A 23,424-nucleotide genomic window follows, 5' to 3' on the forward strand; every position below is an offset into this window, starting at 1 on the left:
GACTAGACTTTCCTATCTCATATTGACCTTTTGGATTAGGGATAGGTTGACTAGGGAATGTTCCTTTTTCTCTATCAGCTAAAGCAGTGCCGAGTTGTCCAACTTGTGTCTCGAGTTTGGTAATTGATTGAGATTGATTTTGTAGGATTTGTTGAGTGTATTGCATAAATTGTTGTAAGGTATCTTCTAAGGAAGGTTTCCTTTGTTGAGGATATGGTTGATTTTGTGGGGAATGAGTTTGGTTTTGTGTGTTGTATTGGTGCCCTTGATTCATTTGGGGTTGGTTTTGTCTCCATGAAAAGTTCGGATGGTTTCTCCAATTTGGATTATAGGTGAATGAAAATGGGCTATCATTTGGTTTCCCATAAGAATGAAGAGCATTGGCCTCCTCAGAAAAGGCTTCTTGGTAGGAAGGACATGATTGGGCATTATGGCAAGGACTAGAACATATAGAACAAACATCTTTTCTTGGTTGTATTGGAGAGTTTATAGTTTGGCTTATGGCTAAAGCTTCTAGTTTTCTCGTTAATTTGTCTAAGGATGTTCTTAAGTCTAATTCTTCTTTTACTTCATACCTTCCTCCTCTTTTTGGTGAATTAGTTGACCTAGACCTAGGATCAAAATAATTCCATTGTTGTGAATTGACAGATAAATCTTCAAGGGCGTCCCACGCCTCTTGTCCTTGAAATTTTAAAAAAAATTCCAGTATGCATAGATTGAATCATTTGACAATTAGAGGGAGTCAAACCATCATAGAAATATTTTACAAGTCTCCATTTTTCAAAACCATGATGAGGACATTTTAATAATAAATCTTTAAATCTTTCCCAACATTCATAAAACTCTTCATTATCTTTTTGAAAAAACTCGGAGATTTCTCTCCTTAGACTATTAGTTTTAGACATAGGAAAAAATTTCAAGAATTTATTATAAAGTCGATCCCATGTAGTTATAGACCCTGTTGGAAGGGAATTTAACCAAGCTTTTGATTTGTCTTTTTAATGAAAAAGGAAACAATCTTAGTTTTACCGACTCATCAGAAATTTTTTGAAATTTAAATGTTGAGAAAATTTCTAAGAAATCTTTGACATGCATGTAAGGATCTTCTCTATCTAACCCATAAAAAGATGGCAACAATTGAATGATTGCTTGTTTAAGCTCAGAATGAGTAGCGGAAGTTGTAGGAAAAACAATGCATGAAGGAGCATTAGATGAAATAGGTGCAAAATATTCAAGCAAAGTTTTTTCAGGCACAATATTCTCATCAACAGGATTAGCAATTGGTTCCATGATGCTCAAATTTTTACTAACACTTTCAATTTCAAACAAAGATAAACGTCTTTTTACTAATCACTTTTTAGAGTTACATTTCCAATGATGCATACAATTTTAACAAAAAAAACAACAAATATAATCTCAAACAAACAATTTTCTGATGTGGAATATCAGTTAAAACCACAACCACAGAGCATACTTATAATTTTTAGAGATTTCACAACAATATAATTCTTATGGTTTACTTGTCCCCCGGTCTATTTGATTCTACTTACTCGCGTACTACTAACAACTCCCCGAGGTTAATTAGTAGAGGCTTGGGAATTTTGTTCAAATTTCCTTTAAGCAAAAATTGCTTATGGTGAAAGGACAATATTTAGGTTTATTTTTTTTTCAAGTATTTTTCACAATATTACACTAAAATTTATAAAAGACAAAGAAAAATAAGGCAAAAATTAAATAAGACTAAAATTTAGGCAAGAGTAAGGAGGCATAGCATGCCATCAACCATAACAAAATTAAGATAAAAATTAGGAGGCGCAAGTGCCATTAACTAAAACATAAGATAAAAGACTAGGAGGCAAAATTGCCATCAACTAGCTAGGAGGCAAAATTGCCATCAACTAGTAATTTGCGGAAATTAAATAAAATAAAAATTACAACAAAATAAATATAGAAAATTACAACAAATGTTAGGAGGCACAAGTGCCGTCAACTAACAAAGAAATACAAGAAATAAAAATTACAACAAAATTATAACAAAATTAGGAGGCACAAGTGTCATCGACTAAAAAAATAAAAAGATAGAAAGGAGGCACAAGTGTCGTCAACTAAAAAAAATCAATAAATATAAATATATAAGTAAGTTTTTTTTTATGGGTGGTAGAACCGTCCCAAATTTTTTTTTTTTTTTTTTTAGTTGTTATAGATATATATATTTATATTTTTGTATATATAGTTTTTTTTTCTTTATTTTAAGAGCAAAAATTAAAATAACTAGTAGAAGAATTTACTAACCTTGAGATAAATTTCGTTTCTTTTTTCTTGCAACTCCCCGGCAACGACGCCATAAACTTGATGGACCCAAAACGGGTATGTTTTAAAAATTTATACTCACAAGCGCACGAATCGTATATGGAATATAGTGTTCGTGTAAGCACAAGATCGAACCCAAAGGAGTTGTCTAAAATCAAAAAGAAAACTATTTTAAATCATAAGTAATAAATTCTAACCTAGCTCCAAAGATTGATGAGTTTTAATGTTATGAACATAAAATAAAAGATTGAAAAATAAAGCTATTTAAGAGAATAAAAATAAACCAATAATGTTTTGAAAATAAGTGTTAAAAGAAAATTTATTAAGATACTAGAATCCACAAAATGTAAGTTTAATAATATTTATTAGTATATTGATTCCGAAGTTTTAATGATAGTTAAAATAATTCAAACTATCATAGATTTATAATTTTAAGCACAAATTACTTCTAAAAAGATAGGATTTTTCTTCACTTTTCAAAATTATAATTTCAAAGCATTTAGTGTAAATCAATCTAATTAAATAACAAATAAATCAATGAACATTATTTATAAGGCAAAACATAATATTTTTGTTCTAAGCATGGATGTGTACAATTTAATGACACATCTTACACAAAGAATATTATGTTTTTGCAAAATGAAGAATAAAGTGCATATTATCTAACAATCCAAAATATGAGATATTAAAGATGAAAGACATATATGAAGAAGAAAAATCCATAAACTTTGTTGCAATACAAGGGAAATCAACATCCAACATAAATATTACTTAGTTACAAGTTGCTTCATCATGATCTTAATAATCTTATGAAAAAGATTAGAAGTACATAACTATAGTAGAAATTACAAAATATATGACATACATACTTGCAAAATGCTCTTGAAAAACCCAAAATGGAAGAGAGAATGGTAGAGAGAAAATGGGAGAAAAGAAGATGGTAACCAAAAATTAAGCACCACCAAAAATGGTCTTGAAATTCCATATTTATAGCCAAAATTAGATTATTAAAATAATCAATTTAAATTAATTAAATTCATTAGATTAATTAAATAAAATAAATATGGTATGTAGAGGTAAATTATAGGGTGTAATGATGATGTTGTGGTGAAAAATGTGTAGAAAAATGGGTAAAAAGTTGACATTTTGGACATAGGGGACATTGTGGGCTCAAGATGATTGTTGGTGGCTGGGCAGGCGGCTGTGCCGTGTCTTGGGCTGGGGTGGCAGGCGTGTGCCTGTTTTGGCAGCTGAAGGCTTCCTAGGCCTGGTGGCATTGGTGGGCTCGGCTAGTAGATGTGGGCAGGCCCACGGTTGGGGGAGTTCGGCTGGGCAGAATGGGTGATGGAATTGCTTTGCTGAGGAAGGTTGATGCTGCTGAGTTGAGGAGGAGAAAGTCACGGTTGGAGGCAGCAAAGGAGGCTGAACATGGGCCTGGGCTGAGGTATTGGGCCTTGGCTGAGGCAGGAGGAAAAATGCCACAATCTCTTTGCTTTTTCCATAAAAATGCCACTTTTATTTCATTTTCTCTTCTTTTTCAAGCATAAAAAAATGCAAAGTACATCCTACAAAATAAGTAAATATTAAATTAGAATAAAATATTTTCAATAATAAAATAACTCATATTAAGTCCATGAAAATACTAATTGAAATTTAATTTACTTTGGCAATTAAGTTCAATAAAATCACATTTTTTAACTTATAATCTAACAACACAAATTTCAAATAATTAAACTACAACATATTATAATAAAATATCTATAAAAACATATAAAAATCTAGAAAACTACAATAAGACTAATAAATTAAAAATTACATAAAAACTTAATAAGTTAATTAAAAACTCAAGAACTAAGCAACAATTAGCATATAAAATATGGTAAAATAACTCTATTTTGTAGAGTTATCACTTGACTAGCATGTCATCAACATAAACTTCCATGCTATTACCTATCTGCTCAAAGAACATTTTATTCACAAGTCTTTGGTATGCTACTCCAGGGTTTTTAAGCCCGAAAGGCATTACATTGTAGCAGTATAGTCCCTTATCAGTTACAAAGCTCGTATGTTCTTTGTTTGGTGCGTGCATAGCGTTCTGGTTGTATCCAGAATAGGCATCCATGAATGACCTAAGACTGTGACCTGTCATGGCATCTACGAGCTGATCAATCCGTGGTAAGGGAAAACAATCTTTGGGGCATACCTTGTTAAGGTCGGAATAGTCGATACAAGTTTGCCACGTTCCATTGGGTTTCAGAACAACGCCGGATTGACAATCCAATCAGGATAGAAGGCATCTCGTATGAATCGATTTGCCTTTAACCTGTCGACTTCCTCCTTGAGGGCCTTCTTTCTGTCATCGTCCAGGAGTCTTCGCTTTTGTTGCTTCGGGGGGAAGCTCTTGTCGATGTTAAGTGCATGACTCATGACATTTGGATTGATTCCCACCATGTCTGATTATGACCATGCAAATACATACATCCTGGTTTTCTTTTAGGAAGCAAATTAATTGCAATTTCGCTTCTTCAGAAAGATTCTTGCCCATATTTACAATCTTTGTGGGGTCTTCGAGCTTGACCTCCTCGAGCTCTTCTAAAGGTTTGAGGTCACTCATTTCCTTTATTCTATGGTCGATATCTTCGTCTTTCTCAAAAATTGTCCCATCCTTGATCTGTATTATCACAAGTGCCTGTGTATTGGTTTTCTTATTTCCTCCAACGGAGATGCTATAGCACTCCCTCCCCGCAAGCTGGTCCCCTTTCAGAGTCCCGATGCCACTAGAAGTCGGGAACTTGATGGTCAAATGTCTAACAGATGATACTGCCCCCAGCCTAACTAGGTCGGATCTTCTAAGCAGTACATTGTAGGCAGATGGAAGATCCACCATGACGAACTCCATCATCTTGGTTACAAAGACTAGATAGTCTCCCAAGGTCACAGGGAGTTCAATGGATCCCATACAGGCAATTCCTTCTCCTGAAAAACCGTACAGTATGGTTGCACAGGCCTTTAGGTCGCGAAGCATGAGTCCCATCTTTTCTAGAATGGCTTTATAGAGGATATTTACCGAGCTCCCATTATCTATCAGGACTCGATGCACCCTCTTGTTTGCAAGCTGGAGGGTAATGACCAGAGGGTCGTTATGGGGGAACTGGGCGTGTGATGCGTCCTCTTCAGTAAAGGTTATTGGTTGAGTTTCAACCCTTTGTTGTTTTGGAGCTCTTGGTTTGGGTTCATAGGGAGAACCATCACCTGTCTTGAGCTCATTTACATATCTCTTTTGGGCATTCATGCCTGATCCTGCAATATGGGGTCCCCTCAATATGGTTATTACATCTTCTCCATCAATCGGAGGGAGTCGCTCTTCCTCTCGAGCTCGGGAGTTATTGTTTTGGGCAGGTGGTGTAGCCACGACCCTTTGGCTGGTGGAAGCCTGGTTGGGGTTTCGGTTTCTTACGTATTGTCTGAAATAACCCCTCGAGATCAAACCTTCAATATCGTCTTTTAACTATCAACATTCATCGATTGTATGTCTGATATCTCGGTGAAATCTACATCATTTACTAGAATCTCTTTTTTCTTTTCGGTTCCTCATGGGGTCAGGTCGTTTGAATGGAACCTGGTTTTCATTAGCCAAGTAGATGTTCTCCTGAGACTCATTGAAATATCTTCCCCCTTTCTTCTTCTTTCCCCCATTTTCCTCGGGGTTATTCCCTTCGTTTTTATTTCTTTTGGAAGGGTTGTCCCCAGGGGGTTTCGAAGTTGAGGATTCCGCTGAGGTCGAAGCAGAGTTCGTGTTTTTCATTGTAGTCATGGGCTGGGAGGTCATGTTCAGCGCTAACCTCGCCTCTTCTACATTGACAAACCTCTGGGCTCTTCGATTGAACTCGGTTAAAGTCCTGACAAGTTTCCTTTGTAAGTCTTCCCAGAGGGGACTTCCTGACATTACACCAGCTTGAACTGCCATCAAGTGACCACTATCATCGACATCTCGAGCTCGAGACACTTCTAAGTTAAACCTTGTGAGGTAACCTTTGAGAGACTCATTTGGTTGTTGTCGGACATTGGTCAAGGCTGAAGCCTCGGGTCTAATACCAACCATAGCTTTAAATTGTTTTTTGAAGTCCTTAGACAATTGATCCCAAGATGTGATTGAATGTCTTTTGAACTTCTCAAACCGGTTTTTTGCTGGTCCTGTGAGTGTGGCTGGGAACAACATACATCAAAGCTCATAACCCACATTGATGGCTCGCATGATAGTGTTGAACGTGCTCAGATGGGTAAATGGATCTGAATTTCCGTCAAATGGCGGGACATGAGGAATTCTAAACCCTTGCGGAAACGGGGTGTTGGAAATATGCGGGGAAAATGGCTCGAACTCTTCATCCTGCTCCCGGCTACGCTCGTTCTGCAAGAGCCTGAATGCTCTCTCCAACTGTTCAATCCTTTCTTGGACTAGATCTATGGGAGGCCTAGCCTAAACCTAAGGGGGTTGGTTATCGTTAATAACCACTCCAGCTCCCTGTCTCAGTGCAGGATTGTAAATTGGTTGTTTGTGGCCATTTAGATGATCTCATAGGTTTGGGTTCGAGGGATCACCACGTCCCCGATTATGGTTTAAATGTTCCTGCAGATCAGGGTGGTCTCCTTGGTTCGCGGCATTCCTTGGTTCCTTATTGTAAATGCTCACGAACCTAGTGTAATCCAAGCTTTCACTTACATAGCTCGTTGCTCGGTTATTAAGAGATGGATCTCCTGCTGGTCTTCTTGTCCCAACAGTTTGTGATCATGACATTTGGCTTCTCGTAGGCCGCAGGGTCCTGTGATCTCGGGCAGCTTCTCCTTCATTTCCTTGTCCGTGCCTAGCCCGTCGATTTCTATCTTGATGGGCAGGTAGCAAAACTTTCTGGACTGGCGAGGGATGCCTTATCGGTGATGGTGGGTGTCTTATGGGAAATGGTGGCTGCCTCCCATTGTTGGGCCTAGATGGTCCCGAATTTTCCCGGTTAGGATCCGAGACATTCTGTGCAGCATCAGGATTTGGGGTCCGAGCCACTGAGGGGGCTCAGTTATTCCCTATTCCTATTTGTACTTCTACAGTCGGGTTGGCGGTACCCTCAGCCCAGTTATTCCTCCGGAGTCTTGGCTGAACAGCCTAGGATGTTGGTGTTGGCGCCTGCTCTGCCCTTCTGGCGGTTGTGCCCTTACGAGGACGTCCCCTAGGCCTTCGAGGAGGGTCCTAGGCGTCAGCAGCTAGTCTGGCTAACTCTTCATTGCGTTTCTTTGCTTCTACCAACTATTTGCGCAGTTGGCGATTTTCAAGTTCCACAATTGGAACATACCTTTCGGGATTGTAATACATATCCTCGTTGGACCTGGGGGTAGGTGGTCCTCGAGAGTTGGATGAGTCACCCATTTCATCGGGATCGGGATCCACCATATGTTGCTTTCCAGGTCGTTGCGGGTATTCCTCATCATGAGGAACTTCCTCCTCAGGTATATTGGGGTTATTTGCAGCAGCCATTAATGATCCGAGAGGCTCTCTAACTAAATAGGCTCACGTCTTGTTTAATAGCTCTCAATGAAAGCACCAAACTATTGACGCCATTTTTTGTCAACATGAAAAAAAAAGAGCAATTAAACAAAAAATATACCAAAGGAAATAGAAAATGTGTAGACAAGATCTTTTACGTGGTTCAGCAGTTAAAATCTGCCTAGTCCCCGAGTCTATATTATTGACTCTTTTGGAATTCCTTGGAACTTTCAAGAAGCAATTGCCGAGAGTTTTCTTTCCAAATCTCAATATTTCGGTCCTTTACAAATGAAATATCCCACTCTATTTATAAAGTGGTTTTCTGAATTGCTTCCCACATATCTCGGGAAGTTATTATTCAAATCAAATACAATAAAATCATTCAATGCATACAGTTATCACGTACGCAGTAATATCCCCTAAAATGTGGGATTTAATAACAAATTACATCAGATCCCTTAAACATAGGGAATTTATAACAATAAATACGTTCACACATGGCTGATGAGCTAGGTCACCACGATTTCGAAACCGTTTTCCAATTACGAGCTCGTCTTCATGGTTTGCTTATGTTCCAATCAAGTAATTATCGACGAAACTATCCCGTTCGAGCATACATCTCTTGAGCTCGAACCATCTTGTCTAAGAGCAGGAAATGAATCTAGAAGTTTATTCAAGTGTTGATCCATTATTACAGTGAGTAGTGAGCCTAACTTATAAGCTCGGCACACCTTCAAGGCTACACAATCCTCGATCTCACGAGGTTGTCACTTACAACTTTAGCGAGACTTTCTCTGACCTACTAACCACATGACAACTGTGCTGGTCTCGACTTTACACATTATGAGCTTGAGCTTCGAGAGCAAAGATTCCTATTCTCGAAATATGGGTGTAACAGATCACTACTACAAAAAAAACTTTTTAGGACTAGCATTGCGAGTCCTGAAAAAGTTTTTAGGACTCGCGGGGTGCGAGTCCTCTATTTGAGAGCCTTAAAAACTGAGGTTTTTTAGGACTCGCATTGAGAGTCCTAAAAGAATGTTTTTAGGACGAGCATTGTGAGTCCTAAAAACTCCTGTTGAGTGCCTTTAAGTAAGATTTTAGGACTCGCAATGATAGTCCTAAAAACCCAGATTAAGTGCCTTTAAATAATTTTTTAGGACTCGCAATGCAAGTCCTAAAATATCCCATTGAGTGTCTTTAAATTAAGATTTTAGGACTCACTTTGCATGCCCTTAAAAGTAATTTTTTTTTTAAATATAGCTACAATTTTTATTTTTATTTTAAAAAAAAATATTTCCCTTTGAGAATTCAAAATATATTATATATATTAGATTTCTGAAATTTTAGTTTTAAAAAAATTAATATATATTTATTTTAAATTAAAAATTATGATTTAAATGAAAAGTCCAAATTTTAATACAAATCAAAGTTCATAACAAACCACAACACACAACATGCATTCAAAGCTTGACAAATTAGATTAGCAAGAACATGAACGATATTAATATTATAGTATCACAGTAATAGACAAACAACAGCATGAAGACACAAATTTCATACATACCATAAACAAATTATAATTTGTTTTTCTCCAAAACCTATAAACTAAACAGGTGGATTATGAAGCAGGGTTGTCTTAGCAACTACAAGTAAAGGGTAATACTTCAACATCCTCCAACAAATAATCAAGTAGACTAAAACTTCTACCCCTTACATGTGAGAATATTGCACTGTCAAATAAAACAAATAATTAAAATCAGAATGCCACAATAACATGAACCTTAAACTACAACCCCGAGCCAAGATTGCCAAAGAAACATTTTTTTTCTTTTCACTCTCTCCTTCGTCTTCTCCATGCGTACTCCCTCTTTGTCAATCAACAAACCTGCGAAAAGAAACGAAAAAAAAAAAGAATGAAACTGAATAGTTTTAATTATTGTCATTTTCTTAACAAATATCAATGTATATTGCAGTAAGTATATACCAATTTAGTTAATCTATTGTCACCATTATCACCTCAAACAAGTGGTTTGAATCTACCATCCCAGGCATTGGCATATACTCAAAACAAAAATATCACAATATCCTTTCAAATCTATAATAGCCCTTGCCCATCGCAATTGCAGACTCGGTCACTCTGCCTCACGTAGCAAACCCCAGTCAAACCATTGCAAATAATTTAATACCATAAATGAACTCAAACAAACATATAAACTTTATACAAACCATTCAAGTTGTGATGGTCTCCAGTCATACTAATTATTAATAGTGTATTATACTCTTCAAAACAGTGACACCTAGTTTCTAATTGTATATTGATTTATATTTAGGCTAATGCTACCAAATGCATGTACTCCCAATCAAGTTATCAAAAAACATTGTTATATATATTAAGGATATATGTCTGTATATAATCCAACGCAACCAGCAAGAGGTATATATATATAACACAGATGTGCATGGCATGCATATGTATCCAAATTAATGATATCATTTTATGGACTATATTAGAGATCAGTATGACATTAATGCAATTCTGCAAATATAACTTATTTTTTCACAAACCAATGCCTGAGAACACAACTTCTACCATTCAAACCTTCCCATAAAGAGAAAAAAAAAATATAAATTAATCAAAGTAAAACAACAGAACAGTTGGAGAGAAACCTGAAGCTCATATCTCAGTTTCTACAACATTGGACCCCACACAAATGATGGTGGTTACATAGTCTATTTTATATTCAAGTAATAATGTTAATATAAATGTCTGCCAAATAGAGATGTAACATTTCGATTGACTATATAAAACATGCTTAAAGGTGTCTCAAACCTTTAGATTTTGGAGCCTAATATTAAGATTATAGGATAAAACTTGGGACTTTCATCAAACATGTGCTGTGCAACAAAATTGTAGAACATGCATAAATTCTCATATCCCCTAATTTACTAGCCTAGCCATCTATAACATTCAACACCAACATGTCAAACAAATCAAACAGCAACATGTCGATCTATATATATGAACTAAGCAGTCATACTATGGTCAGTCTCAGTCTCAAAGCAATATAAATTGGAATACAACATATATGGCAGCACAAAAAACTCCTAAATCTAATATCAATATCATTACGAGTCTATTTAGTATTTAGATCTTCATGATCTTGGACTGAGCATTGGCCCATTTGGCCAAGTTTCGATCAAAATTCACTAAGGTGTGGTCTATTTCACCAATTGTCCCTGCCTCTATGTGGCATCTTCATAAAATTAATGCTTGAAATATTATAACATGGAATATATTGTACTCAAAAGTAATACAAGTACGAATGGGAACCAAAAAAAGTGTTGTGCTCAAATAAATGCTAGTCCAAAAGAATGAAACTTAGAGTCCAATATAACTATGAATTATCAACCAATATGCTAATAATGTCAAACTTTTGTATAACACTTTATACTATTGAACTTGAACGTGATCACAAGAACCAAAAGTGATGCTCAATGTTATAAATCACATCAAAAAAGACATTAGACAAGGAACAAGAAGAAAACTAACATATATAAAACAAGTACAAAATGTTACGCTATATGTGTATGCCAACACACAATAAGTATATTCATACAAGTATATGTTATAATCAAACCAATCAAACAAATACAATTCAATTATAGGATAATAATAGACAAGTCTGAATCCACCACCCTAAGTAGAAGAGAATCAACAAAATTAATAAATGTAAATCCAATATGAATTCTAAAACTATCAGAACATGAAAGAATACATCTATGAAGAAAAACACAATAGAATTAAGAACATGTAATAACAAACCACAACCACACACTAGCCTAAATAGACTAGAACAACTTATCACTTATGTCTAATACAAATAAGCTGGAGGAAAAATCCAATATCCTGAAGTCCAATTAATAGAAAAGACATGTTAAATTAAACTAGCAACAAACATCGTGACAAAGCATCAAATAGCTCTCTTCTAATAATAACTCAAACTGTTACGCTTTTCTTTCTGGAAAAATATTTTAATTACAAACTAAATAGCCATTATCTAAGGTCAACTGTCATGATATCCAGAGAATAGAAAAAATAGCAGTATTATTACTAACCAAAAGTTCCAAAGGATGACCTTTCCTCGTGATCCTTATTGTACGCTTCAAATTCAACATAATATCAGCTGCAAGTATCCATATCATGCCTTAAAAAGTATCTTAAATGAATTTTGTAAAATTACTGTTATTTCACAAAGTAACCCCACAAATAATAAGCAATTCCAATCACATATTCAAATGAATATTAAAATCATATATAACAATCGATCACAACAAATAAAGAAAGAAACATAATTTTGAGATTACATTGTAAAGTAGTAGTCATTGACTCCTATGCATATTCCCCTTAATGAATATAATATTTCCATATAATCCCACTTCCACCCAACTATGAGCTATATTTGCATGTTATATCACTATGTAGTATTTCATACATGTCCTTAAGCCGTGATGTAAGTTTCTGTAGCTGACCCTTTATGGTACTATGATATACATTTTTAAATAACAAAAATTTTAAAAGCAAAATAAATGTAATTAGAAATAAATTATGTATTTAAACATGGATGATAACTACATCTGCATCTCATTCATTTGGTGAATGCTCAAAAGAACCACCTGGGTGTTGAATCATTATTTAAAAACTTTGCTTGTTCCCATGTTTATATTGATTACCCTCTATATTCGAACTCTTTTTAGATAGGTATTGATTCAAGTCATTTCAAGTTAATATATAAAGGGGATCTAACTTGGTGACATCTCACGGAGGACAAGAACTTCATTTATCAATAAATAGATCATAAAGAGAAAATATACACTGCAAAGACACACCACAATCAAAGCTATGTGCTTCACTTCAAGACTCATCAATTACTTCTCATAATAAGGCATTGATTATAAAAGTATATAAACTAGTGAGACTCCAAAAAAGACACTATCTACAATAACTTGTGATTATATATATTCATATAGCACCGTTTAAGGAAACGTTAAATTATCCCTATCATTTTCTTAATTATTTCGAAATGATGAAACTAATCACAAGAAATGAACCAAACAATCCTTACAGCACAACTTCAAAATAAAATCGGTGAAGACAGTAAAGACTTCAGAATATGCACACACATATATAAAAATCAATTCGGGGAAGTTCAACCAAAAGGGAGTTGATTGAAAAAGGTCCTTATTATTTTATCTCACTCTACCTCCAAAACCAAGTACGATCAACAATAATAAAGACAAACGAAAATGCCTAGTAGAAGAACCATTAAAACACCAGCAGAAAAAACAAAAGAAAAAATCAAAAACCCTAAATAGAGACCTTACCATAATGGGAGCAAAGAGAGTGTTTAGAACGTAATGGGAAGGCTGCCAAAATACAAAAGTGACTATCCAAAGTTAGACAAAAGTGACCAAACGCCGCCGGAACTGGAGAAGACATCGCAACTGAAGGGAGAAAACGTCGTCGGAGGTGGAGCAGGTGCCCAGCCGTCGCTGCTTCTTTGTGTGCTGAAATGAGTTCATTTTTGGAGTCCCAAATGTGTCGAGAGCTTGGCATGAAATGAAACCCTTTTCATTAATAACCTGATTTTTTTTAATAATGCAAGAAAACCTAATTTTATATATAAATTAATCTTAGTTTATAGAAAAATGAAATTATGATAATCTTAATAAATAATATTAACACTTAATATAAATTATGATAAAATTATAATAAAAACATATAAATATAAAAGTTAATAATATTAAAATTTTAGAAAGAAAAGAAAATCTAGTTTTTTTATGATTTTTTAATTAATAATTTTAAGGACTTGCTTCGAGAGTCCTTAATACTCTTTCACAACAACAAATATTAATATTACCGGCGGAGGATCCCGCCGGTAATACATGGTGCACCCGCCGGTATTTTCTATTACCGGCGGAAGTCCGCCGGTAATAATCGGTCGGTATTACCACCATTACCGACCGACTGACACCACCCGCCGATATTGTATTATTACCGGCAGATTAATAGAGGCGGGACTCCATCGGTGATGTGCAACGCTGTGACCCGTTTGACTCGTTTATTACCGGCGGGTTCCGCCTCTATTAATCCGCCGGTATTAAAATACTAATATTAAAATATAATAATTAATTTTATTTTATTTCTTAATAAATATACATATAATACTTATTTAAAAATAATAATATTTAACATAAATTATAATTAATAACACAATTAATATTCATCAAACAAAAATAACATTGTAATTAATCATAAAATTAACTTAATAAAATACAAATTGTCTCATTTTAATTACATATGAACGAATTATAAAATAAACATAATAAAATTTCAATTGTCTTAATATAATTAAAAAGCATAATCTAATTATTATTGTTTTGATCGGGCCAACTTGGTGTAAAATATTCATTAAGATCAATATCTTGATCACTAATATTAGGGCGCGGCAACGGTGGTGAAGCAAATTGTGGTGCATGTGTAGAGTGATGCTGCGAAGATGATCTAAATTGTCGAGCATGTGGTCGCGGCGAGGGAGACTGATGCAAAAAACTCTCAAACTGACCATACCTCTGCTGCTGCGACGAACTCACAAATTGACCATACATCTGTTGTGCCGATATTCCTGTAGTTGATGGTTGTAGTAAACAACCATCAATCACAAGCATACCGGGACAGAAAAAATAAATTAATATAAGATATGTAGTAATTTTAATTAATCATTATTAATTGTAAAAACTTTTATTAAATAAATTTTTTATTTTCTATATTAAAATAATTTAATAATAGTTAATATTTTAATATCATATGTTATTTTATGATGTTTTATTAGAAAATGTTATTCAAATTAAAAAAACAATTCATTCATTATTTTATTTTTAATACTTTAAACTTATCATTTCTGTGCCGATATCCCTATAATCGATGGTTGTAGTCAACAACCATCAATCACAAGCATACCGGGACAAAAAAAATAAATTATTATAAGATATGAAAAAATAAATTATTATAAGATATGTAGTAATTTTTAATTAATCATTATTAATTGTAAAAACTTTTATTAAATAAAATTTTTAATTTCTATATTAAAATAATGTAATAATAGTCAATATTATTAATTATATAACATTAACTATTAAATTAAATAATTAATAATATTAAATATTTAATTAATCATTATTAATTTTTAAGATTTGTATTAAATTAAATTAAATTATTCAATTAGATAATGTTATTTAATAAAAAATTAATTATTATAAGATATGTAGAAATTTTAAATTAATCATTATTAATTGTAAAAACTTTTATTAAATAAATTTTTTAATTTCTATATTAAAATAATTTAATAATAGTTAATATTATTAATTATATAACATTAACTATTAAATTAAATAATTAATAATATTAACTATTTAATTAATCATTATTAATTTTTAAGATTTGTATTAAATTAAATTAAATTATTCAATTAGATAATTTTATTTAATAAAAAATTAAATTAAAATATTTAATTAAATAATGTTGAACCAAACTTTTATTATTTAATTAATTAAAAAATTAAAAAAAATTATTATAAGATATGTAGTAATTTTAAATTAATCATTATTAATTGTAAAAACTTTTATTAAATAAAATTTCCAATTTCTATATTCAAATAATTTAATATTAGTTAATATTAGATAATAATATTTAATAAGTAAATTAAAATAATTTCTTATAATAATTTATTATTTATTTATGTTATACCCAGATTTCGAGCTATGTTAAATATGACCTCAAAAGTTGGATTCGCAGCAAATGAACTCGTATAGTTGGAAGTATGTTCTAGGATTAAGTATCGAGCCTGCAAGACATAGACGACCTCGAGCATGGTGACCTCGGAGTGTTCATGATCTCGAAAGGTGGCTCCGGAGACGCATCCATCTTCAGGGATGACCTCGGATCAGGGGTCCCGAGCTCGACGCACATATGATCTCGCAAGCCATGTGACCTCGGGAGATATCTCTAGCTCGGGAGCTGACGAGAAACCTGGGAAGCTAAGGCCTTGGAGATATATGATAACCACCTTGAATATCTATAAGTGTTGTAAATACGAGATGTAATCCTAATTTATTACTGTAAATCCCCTAGAATCGTGGGATATTATTTGGTCAGTTATGTCACGACCCGAGCCCTAGGCCGTGGCAGATTTGTAATATCCATAACTTGGGTGGTCAAAGGTCAAACTTTGACCCTCAGTGGAAAATAGTCTTTATAAATGATCCTTTAATTTATATTAAATATTACTATAATTATAAGTCGAACAATGGAGTAACTCCTATAATTATATATGAAAATATCACGGATAAAAGTAGGATCATTTATCTTAATACATAGAATAATAATATCCCCACAGTTATGTAGTCACCAAACAGTTAAATTTAATAAGTCATAAAATACCCAAAATAATACTTAGCATCCACTATTCCTCATTTCTAACTAAGACATAGCTAATTTATATGTACAGACCGATAGGTTCCAAATTAAATACATACAATGCTCAAAAGATAGGACTATGGCACTAAACACAGTGGCTTCAGCAATAATTCACATTTTTCCACGTTCGCGTCACTAGGCTCCTGGAATGGGAGAGATAGGGGTGAGCTTATAGAGCCCAGTAGGAAAGCAACTAACAACATAGGACTCAAAAGTTCAATAAAAACCCCTGCATGGTTAGATTTTTTAAAACAAAACATACATCATCATGTATAAACCAAAATAGAGAGACCACAAATAATCATAAGAGCATAGCTACAAGTGCACATCACACCGTCCACTAGATCCCTAGTTCTCGTTACCCACCATAGAAAATCCGACATCCTAAACCGGGTAGCCGGACCTGATAACCACCACAAGGGGGAGGCTCAGAACACTTCCTGTATACAGATGCTAGGTCTTTACACCTACAGGTGAGTGGACACCTGATCTACCTATGATGACACAGAGACTAGGTCGTGAAACAACAACGTGCACCAATCATGATCACTATGGCTCTCATCGGTATAACCAAATGCAGGTAAACATGAAAAGAAAGAAACATATTCCCTTTATATTTTAGAAAATTGGGCAGCATAACAGCTACATTTGAACAAACCCAAAAATCATAACCTGCATAAATAAGTGAACAAAAATATATATTTGGCACTCAGTGCCCTCATAACAGATCAGAAAACATGCAGGTTAAGTTTTCAATTTTTCAAACATTTTATAAATATCGAAATTGGAATATGCTGAATGCAATTTGATAGGAGTAAAATAAGTCCAATAGTCTAGTTGAGTCCCGACCTCTTTAGATACCTCCTTAGAATTTAATCCGAGCCCAAAGCAACGCTCCTAAGCTTATCGATGATCTTACAATGATTTAGTCCGATTTTAATATCACGTTTTTCCTACGTGCACCAAATGAGCAAACGATTATCATCATAGCATTCCTTATTCAAAATCGTGTCCAATGACATATAATATGACCATATTTAAAATTTCAAGTTCTGAAACCTTACCCAAGCGGTGCACGATAGCGGTTGGTGGCGGTACCGAAAACGTCGACGAATATATGCATAACATATATCAAAACGATCCTCTCGATGAGTACATCACGAAAGTACATCTCCTTCGCCCAAATGACCTCCGGTGTCGCCGGAAAACGCTTCCAAAGGGCGAAGATACCCAAAATCTTGCCAGAGAAAAACGGCGAGTTGACCATAATGAATTAGTGGGTTTTGTTCCTCTCTTCACGCTGGTTCCAAAGGTACCAACCACTTGCCGAGTGGTGGTCGGAGTTGGCCGGAAAACACAGTCAAAGTTGACGGACCAAAACTTTGACTGGCGATTCCGAACGATTAACGGCGAGTTGGGCGGTGCCGCTTGGCAGTTGAGGTCGGCGGAGCAAGGCGAAACCGATGAGCTGCCGCGCGTCAAAAATGGTGGCCGGTGGTGGTTGGGTCTGGTGTCTTGCCACCGGTTGCTGAGAGAAGAAGAAGAAGAAGAAGAAGATAGTGCTCGGGAAGGAAAAGGAAAAAGAAAGAAAAAGAAAAAAAAATCTTATTTTTAAAACAAGTGGGTCCCACCACTTATATAATATATATATATTCTTTTTTTTTTCTTTTATGAGACTTCACAAGTTATACGTCCCCTGGTCTTCAGGGGACGTTTCCTTTTATATTTGATTATAGGCATTTAAAGCCATTAATTTTATTCACAAAAAGAGTAACTATCCAAAATATGTGGGATTGTACTCTGCAGCCTTCTCTATAAATAGAGAGGCCGTGTACCATTGTAAATGACCGAAATTCTGAACCTTGAGAGTAAACTCTGAAGAATTCATGCTTGAGAATTTTCAGAGATAATCTTGAGTTTAATAACAGAGACTCGTGGACTAGGCAGATTTAACTGCTGAACCACGTAAAACCGTGTGTTTTTGTTGTCATATTTAAATTGGCCATTATCAGTTATTGTTTACGTGCTCTTCTTTCACTGCTGACGAAAAATGGCGTCAACAATTTAATTAATCATTATTAATTTTAAAGACTTATTAAATTAAATTATTTAATTAAATAATGTTGAATCAAAATTTTATTATTTAATTAATTAAGAAATTAAAAAAAATTATAAGATATGTAGTAATTTTTAATTAATCATTATTAATTGTAAAAAAAATTATTACTATAAAATTTTCAATTTCTATATTAAAATAATTTAATAATAGTTAATATTATTAATTAGATAACATTAACTATTAAATTAAATAATTAATAATATTAACTATTTAATTAATCATTATTAATTTTTAAGATTTGTATTAAATTAAATTATTCAATTAGATAATGTTATTTAATAAAAAATAAATTATTATAAGATATGTAGTCATTTTTAATTAATAATTATTAATTGTAAAAACTTTTATTAAATAAAATTTTCAATTTCTATATTCAAATAATTTAATATTAGTTAATATTAGATAATAATATTTGAACATGATCATGGATTTGGTTTCTAGATAGTGAACTAGTGTTTACAAAAATCAATAATAGTTACATTAATATGATATTGATTAGATAATTTATTATTTAAAGAAAATTTTATATACCACCTTTTTCAAAATTGTGTTGTTAACTTCGAGAATTTTAGTTTTATTTTTTGTTGATATCAATTTTGAGTTATTTCCTACAAAATTTTAAATTATTTGTACATTATTAAAAAAAAAAAAGCTTTATTCTACAAGTTAGGCTATCTCAAATGGTTGAGTGTGTGAGAATATTATCAAGCTTATAAATGCAGATCTAAAAGACTAAAACATCGGCAAAGCACCCATTAATAATTAACCATTAATATATACATGTCATTATCAAGCTTAGCAAAATAAACAGCGGACAAAACACCTAATGCTTTTTTTTATATATAAAAATAGCCAGTCAAATACTATAAAATAATTTATTGTATAAAAAACAGTAAACAAACAAACAGAGTAAACAAAAAGAGTAAATAGACAAACAGACAAAAAGCTATTTATCCAAACAAACAGAGTAAACAAAGATAAAGAATCATACTTGCCAAAAACCCCAAAGAACCTTCAAACCCCAATACTGTAAACGATCCAAGTTTGAAATAAAAATACATACACAATCAATTTCAGACATACTTTCCCAAAATTAAGCAAATATATATATATATATGTGTGTGTATAGAACATACCGATAAGATAAAACAATGAAGTTTATGTAAAAATCAACAAGCCACCATAAACAGCGAAGTTGTCACAAGCCACCTGAAACAAAGTATATATATATATAAACGACATCGAAGTGAAAAAAAATAAAGACATATATATATATAAATATGGCGAAAGAGAGAAAGAGAGAACGAACTGGTAAACTGATAATGAAAATGGCAGTCGGGAGGGAGAGAAAACGGGTGAGGGAGACGAATGGGGGGGGGGGGGGGGGGAAATGTTAACAGACATTATATGATAGTATTACCGGCGGGTCTCCGCCGGTAATATAACATCACCGGCGGGTCCGCCGGTATTAATTCGCCAGTAATACAACATCACTGGCAGGTCCGCCGGTATTAACCCGCCGATAATACAACATCACCGGCGGGTCCGCCGGTATTAACCCGCCGGTATTATACTATTACCGGCGGGTCCCGCCGCTATATCCATTATCCCGCCGGTAAAATCCCCGCCGGTATTAAATTTGAAACCGGCCTCCGGGCATTTGTATTAGCGGCGGATAATCCGCCTCTAATAATGCGAAAATCCGCCGCTAATAAAAAATTTAGTTTTTTATTTTGATTTCCTAATTATTAGCGGCAGACCCAGTACTTCGCCACTAATATACTGCACATTACCGGCGGAGTTAGTCCGCCGGTAATATTTCCGCCTCTAAAAACTATTTTTCTTGTAGTGTTTTATAACTCACAAAGCGAGTCTTTAAAAGTCATCATTCTAAATTTTTCAGCCCAGGTGTTTTTAGGACTCACAAAGTGAGTCCTTAAAGAGTATTAAGGACTCTCAAAGCAAGTCCTTAAAATTGTTAAGTAAAACACTCATTTCTTAGCCCATATTTTTTTAGGACACTCATTGCGAGTCATAAATTATGTTTTTTCAAGATTCTCAATGAGTGTCTTAAAAACTCCATAAATATTTTTAAAGACTTGCATTTATGTGTGTGTCCTAAAAATGTGTCTCGTAAAGGGTATTTTGTAGTAGTGGATGGAAAGGGTAAAAGGGAAAGGAGTGGGTGGAGAATCAAAATCATTTGTTTGGCAAAAGAGAAAGTAGGAAAGAGAAGAGAAATGGAGGGAAGAAGTCTCTCCAAATCCTTCAAAATCAATCCTTCCAAAAATGAAAGATAGAATATGACGATTTTTTTAGAAAAATTACATACATGCCCTTCAATTAAAATTAAATATATATTATATAATAGATAATTATGTAATTGTGCGTTCAAATTTTAAATCCATCCTTACCCATCCCCCTCAATACCAAATAATAATGAGGAAAGTAATCATGCTCTCCATCTATCACCCTCTCCATCCTTCCAACACTCCTTCCTTCTCCCAAACATAGTCTAACCGAAAAAAGAAAATAATATTTTCCATTTAAGTTGTTTGGTATTGAATTGAAAAATGAAAGAAAAGAAAGTTGCGTATTTATGTTTTTTACTATTTTACCCACATACTATTAATTTTGTTTAGTTTTAAATGAAAGTTATTTTAGTAAACTTTCACTTTTTTACTTTTATACAAACTTTTTCATTCACTTTTCTCTCAATTTTTTGGGAAAAATAAAATTTTAGTGGAACCCACCTATATTCTTCTCTCCTTTCTCCCTTACCAAATAACCTCAAATTTGGCCATATTCACTTTTTTTCCCTAAATTTTCTTTTCCCTCATTTTTCTCATCTACCAAACATAATATGATGACAATTGTGAGTAAAGCAACTTGTAGGCAAAGAGATGATGTCAATGATTGATGTATATACATTTGGCCTCCAAGCATATTTTCCATTATATAAAGGAGGTCTCACGCATAGCACAAAAGGGAGAAACAAGAAAAAGAAAGAGCCAATGAACCAAGAGGAATAACAAGAGCAAGGTTGAGTTTAATTCAAACCAATTACAAATCCCTACTAATTCGTTGGCTGCTACAATCTTTGCAAGCTACCAAATACTTTTGGTGGAAGCTACCTACCAAACCTTTGTAACTCTCTTCAATCTACCAACCTTGCAACCTTGATTTAGATTATATATGTGAAGAGTTTTCTTCTAAAAATATATAGCTACCATTTTTCTTTGTAATCTTTCTACAATAATACAAAGGAAGAAATTCTGCTACTATCAAATATATTTGGCCGAATCACATTTATATATATATATATATCTTATATTGCATATATATTTCTATTCAGAATATCATTTGTATCAAATTCGAAGCTGAACAATTTTCAATCTAGTAAAAAGAAATTAAATTTAAATGCAACCCCATATTGGTTTTCTATATAAATATATATATTAATATATCATCATCGACCTACAATAGATTGTGATTCGTCTTGGTCCCATTTGAAATGAATATCATCATCCTTTTGATCAATATCATGATAGCCATGTACTCCATCATTTCGAATTCTCCAAATGCAGGTTGAGGCACATCTGTTTGAATCCCTTGGTGCATCAAAAATGTCAAACGTTCTTGATGCACCTTCCCATGTCAAACCACAATAAAACAAAGTAGTCCCTGCGAAATTGATTCGAAATTTCCACTCGAAAACTTCTTTGTTACCCAAAATATGAGACCCTAAATCGTCATCTTTAGACTTGCAATGAACCGTAAGTTTGGTCCCATTGTCTAGTTCATTGTGGATTTGGACCGTCGTTTTGAATATGTATATGTCTCCAATACCTTGTGTTGTAATGGTACTCTTGCTCTTTGCCATGCCAAAAATGGCTGCCTCTAGTACTACTGCTAATAAAATCATGAAGGAGAAAGTTTGTTTTTGAGTATGAACCATATTTTTTTTTTTTTTTTGATGTTTTTGGGAAGTACTCTAGAGGAAATTTATTTTGTGTATAGTTTTTAAAATTGTGTCATTATTACAGTATGTTATATATGTTCTCGTAATGCAAATTAAGTAAATGATCTAAGGTTGTTATTGACTTAATTTTTTGTTTCATATAATTAGAACTTATAAAATGTTGTGAGGTTAAATATAGCATAATAACAAAGTAAAAAATTAAGGAGATACCAACAATCATGAATGGCTCAATATATCTTGTTGATCAATTATTCAGCTTTTTCTACTATTTTTACAATAAGGATTACAAGCTGGAGAAATGTAGAAAATTCTATTTTTAATGATTTCCAACTAATATAAAATGTGTTAGTTAATATATTATGGTATGCATGGATATTAATATTAGTTTTGTTATCTGAACGAATTAATTTAAATATTTAATTAATGTATAATTGTTATTGTTTTTATGAATTAAAAAAATTAATATAATATTTTTTTTATTATAAAAAATCTAGTCGCCTCTAACAATATAACATTGGGGGCGATTACTAATTATTAGCGGCGAAACAAGATTCTGGTACTGCTAAAATGGTCACCATTTTGCGGCGATTATGGAAGTATTAGCGGCAGTTGTGTCCCTGCAAATGTTTGCTTATTAGTGGTTACACATATTGCGGCGATATATATTGTTATCAATAATAATGCATATTAGCATTTGTGTACTAGCGACGACTTTTTAGGGGCGACAAATTGCCCCAAATTGTATCAGGAACGACTTTTGGGGTTATTATAGGGACGACATTCGTCACCCTAAAGAGACTATTTGTTGTAGTGGTTATCACATTATAAAATATATTGTTTAATAGCTAATTATATATGGTATCATGATATTATATAGTTTTAGATTGACAACGGGTTATTTTGAATACCAATTAGTACTGAATTGTTTATGATACATAGCATGG

General features: G+C 33.4%; 1 protein-coding gene and 1 non-coding gene across 2 annotated transcripts; one reads left to right on the forward strand and one right to left on the reverse strand.

The window, feature by feature from the left end:
• Positions 1-783: 783 nt before the first annotated feature.
• LOC133820513 (small nucleolar RNA R71) lies at positions 784-890 on the forward strand. Its single transcript, XR_009886921.1, has one exon. It is a non-coding gene; the product is annotated as a small nucleolar RNA R71 (small nucleolar RNA).
• A 20,976-nt stretch (positions 891-21,866) lies between these two features.
• LOC133815673 (S-protein homolog 6-like) lies at positions 21,867-22,381 on the reverse strand. The gene is made up of 2 exons (XM_062248483.1): positions 21,980-22,381; positions 21,867-21,878 (listed from the first exon to the last, which is right to left on the reverse strand). Exons 1-2 carry the CDS (start codon positions 22,379-22,381, stop codon positions 21,867-21,869), a joined length of 414 nt encoding a protein of 137 aa, XP_062104467.1.
• Positions 22,382-23,424: the final 1,043 nt, after the last annotated feature.

The sequence above is a fragment of the Humulus lupulus genome, chromosome 2 (genome assembly GCF_963169125.1).
Source record: "Humulus lupulus chromosome 2, drHumLupu1.1, whole genome shotgun sequence".
Classification (NCBI taxonomy): Eukaryota; Viridiplantae; Streptophyta; class Magnoliopsida; order Rosales; family Cannabaceae; genus Humulus; species Humulus lupulus.

Excerpts from the sequence above, each read along its gene's own strand:
- LOC133815673 (XM_062248483.1), bottom strand. The coding sequence starts at position 22,381 with ATGGCAAAGAGCAAGAGTACCATTACAACACAAGGTATTGGAGACATA.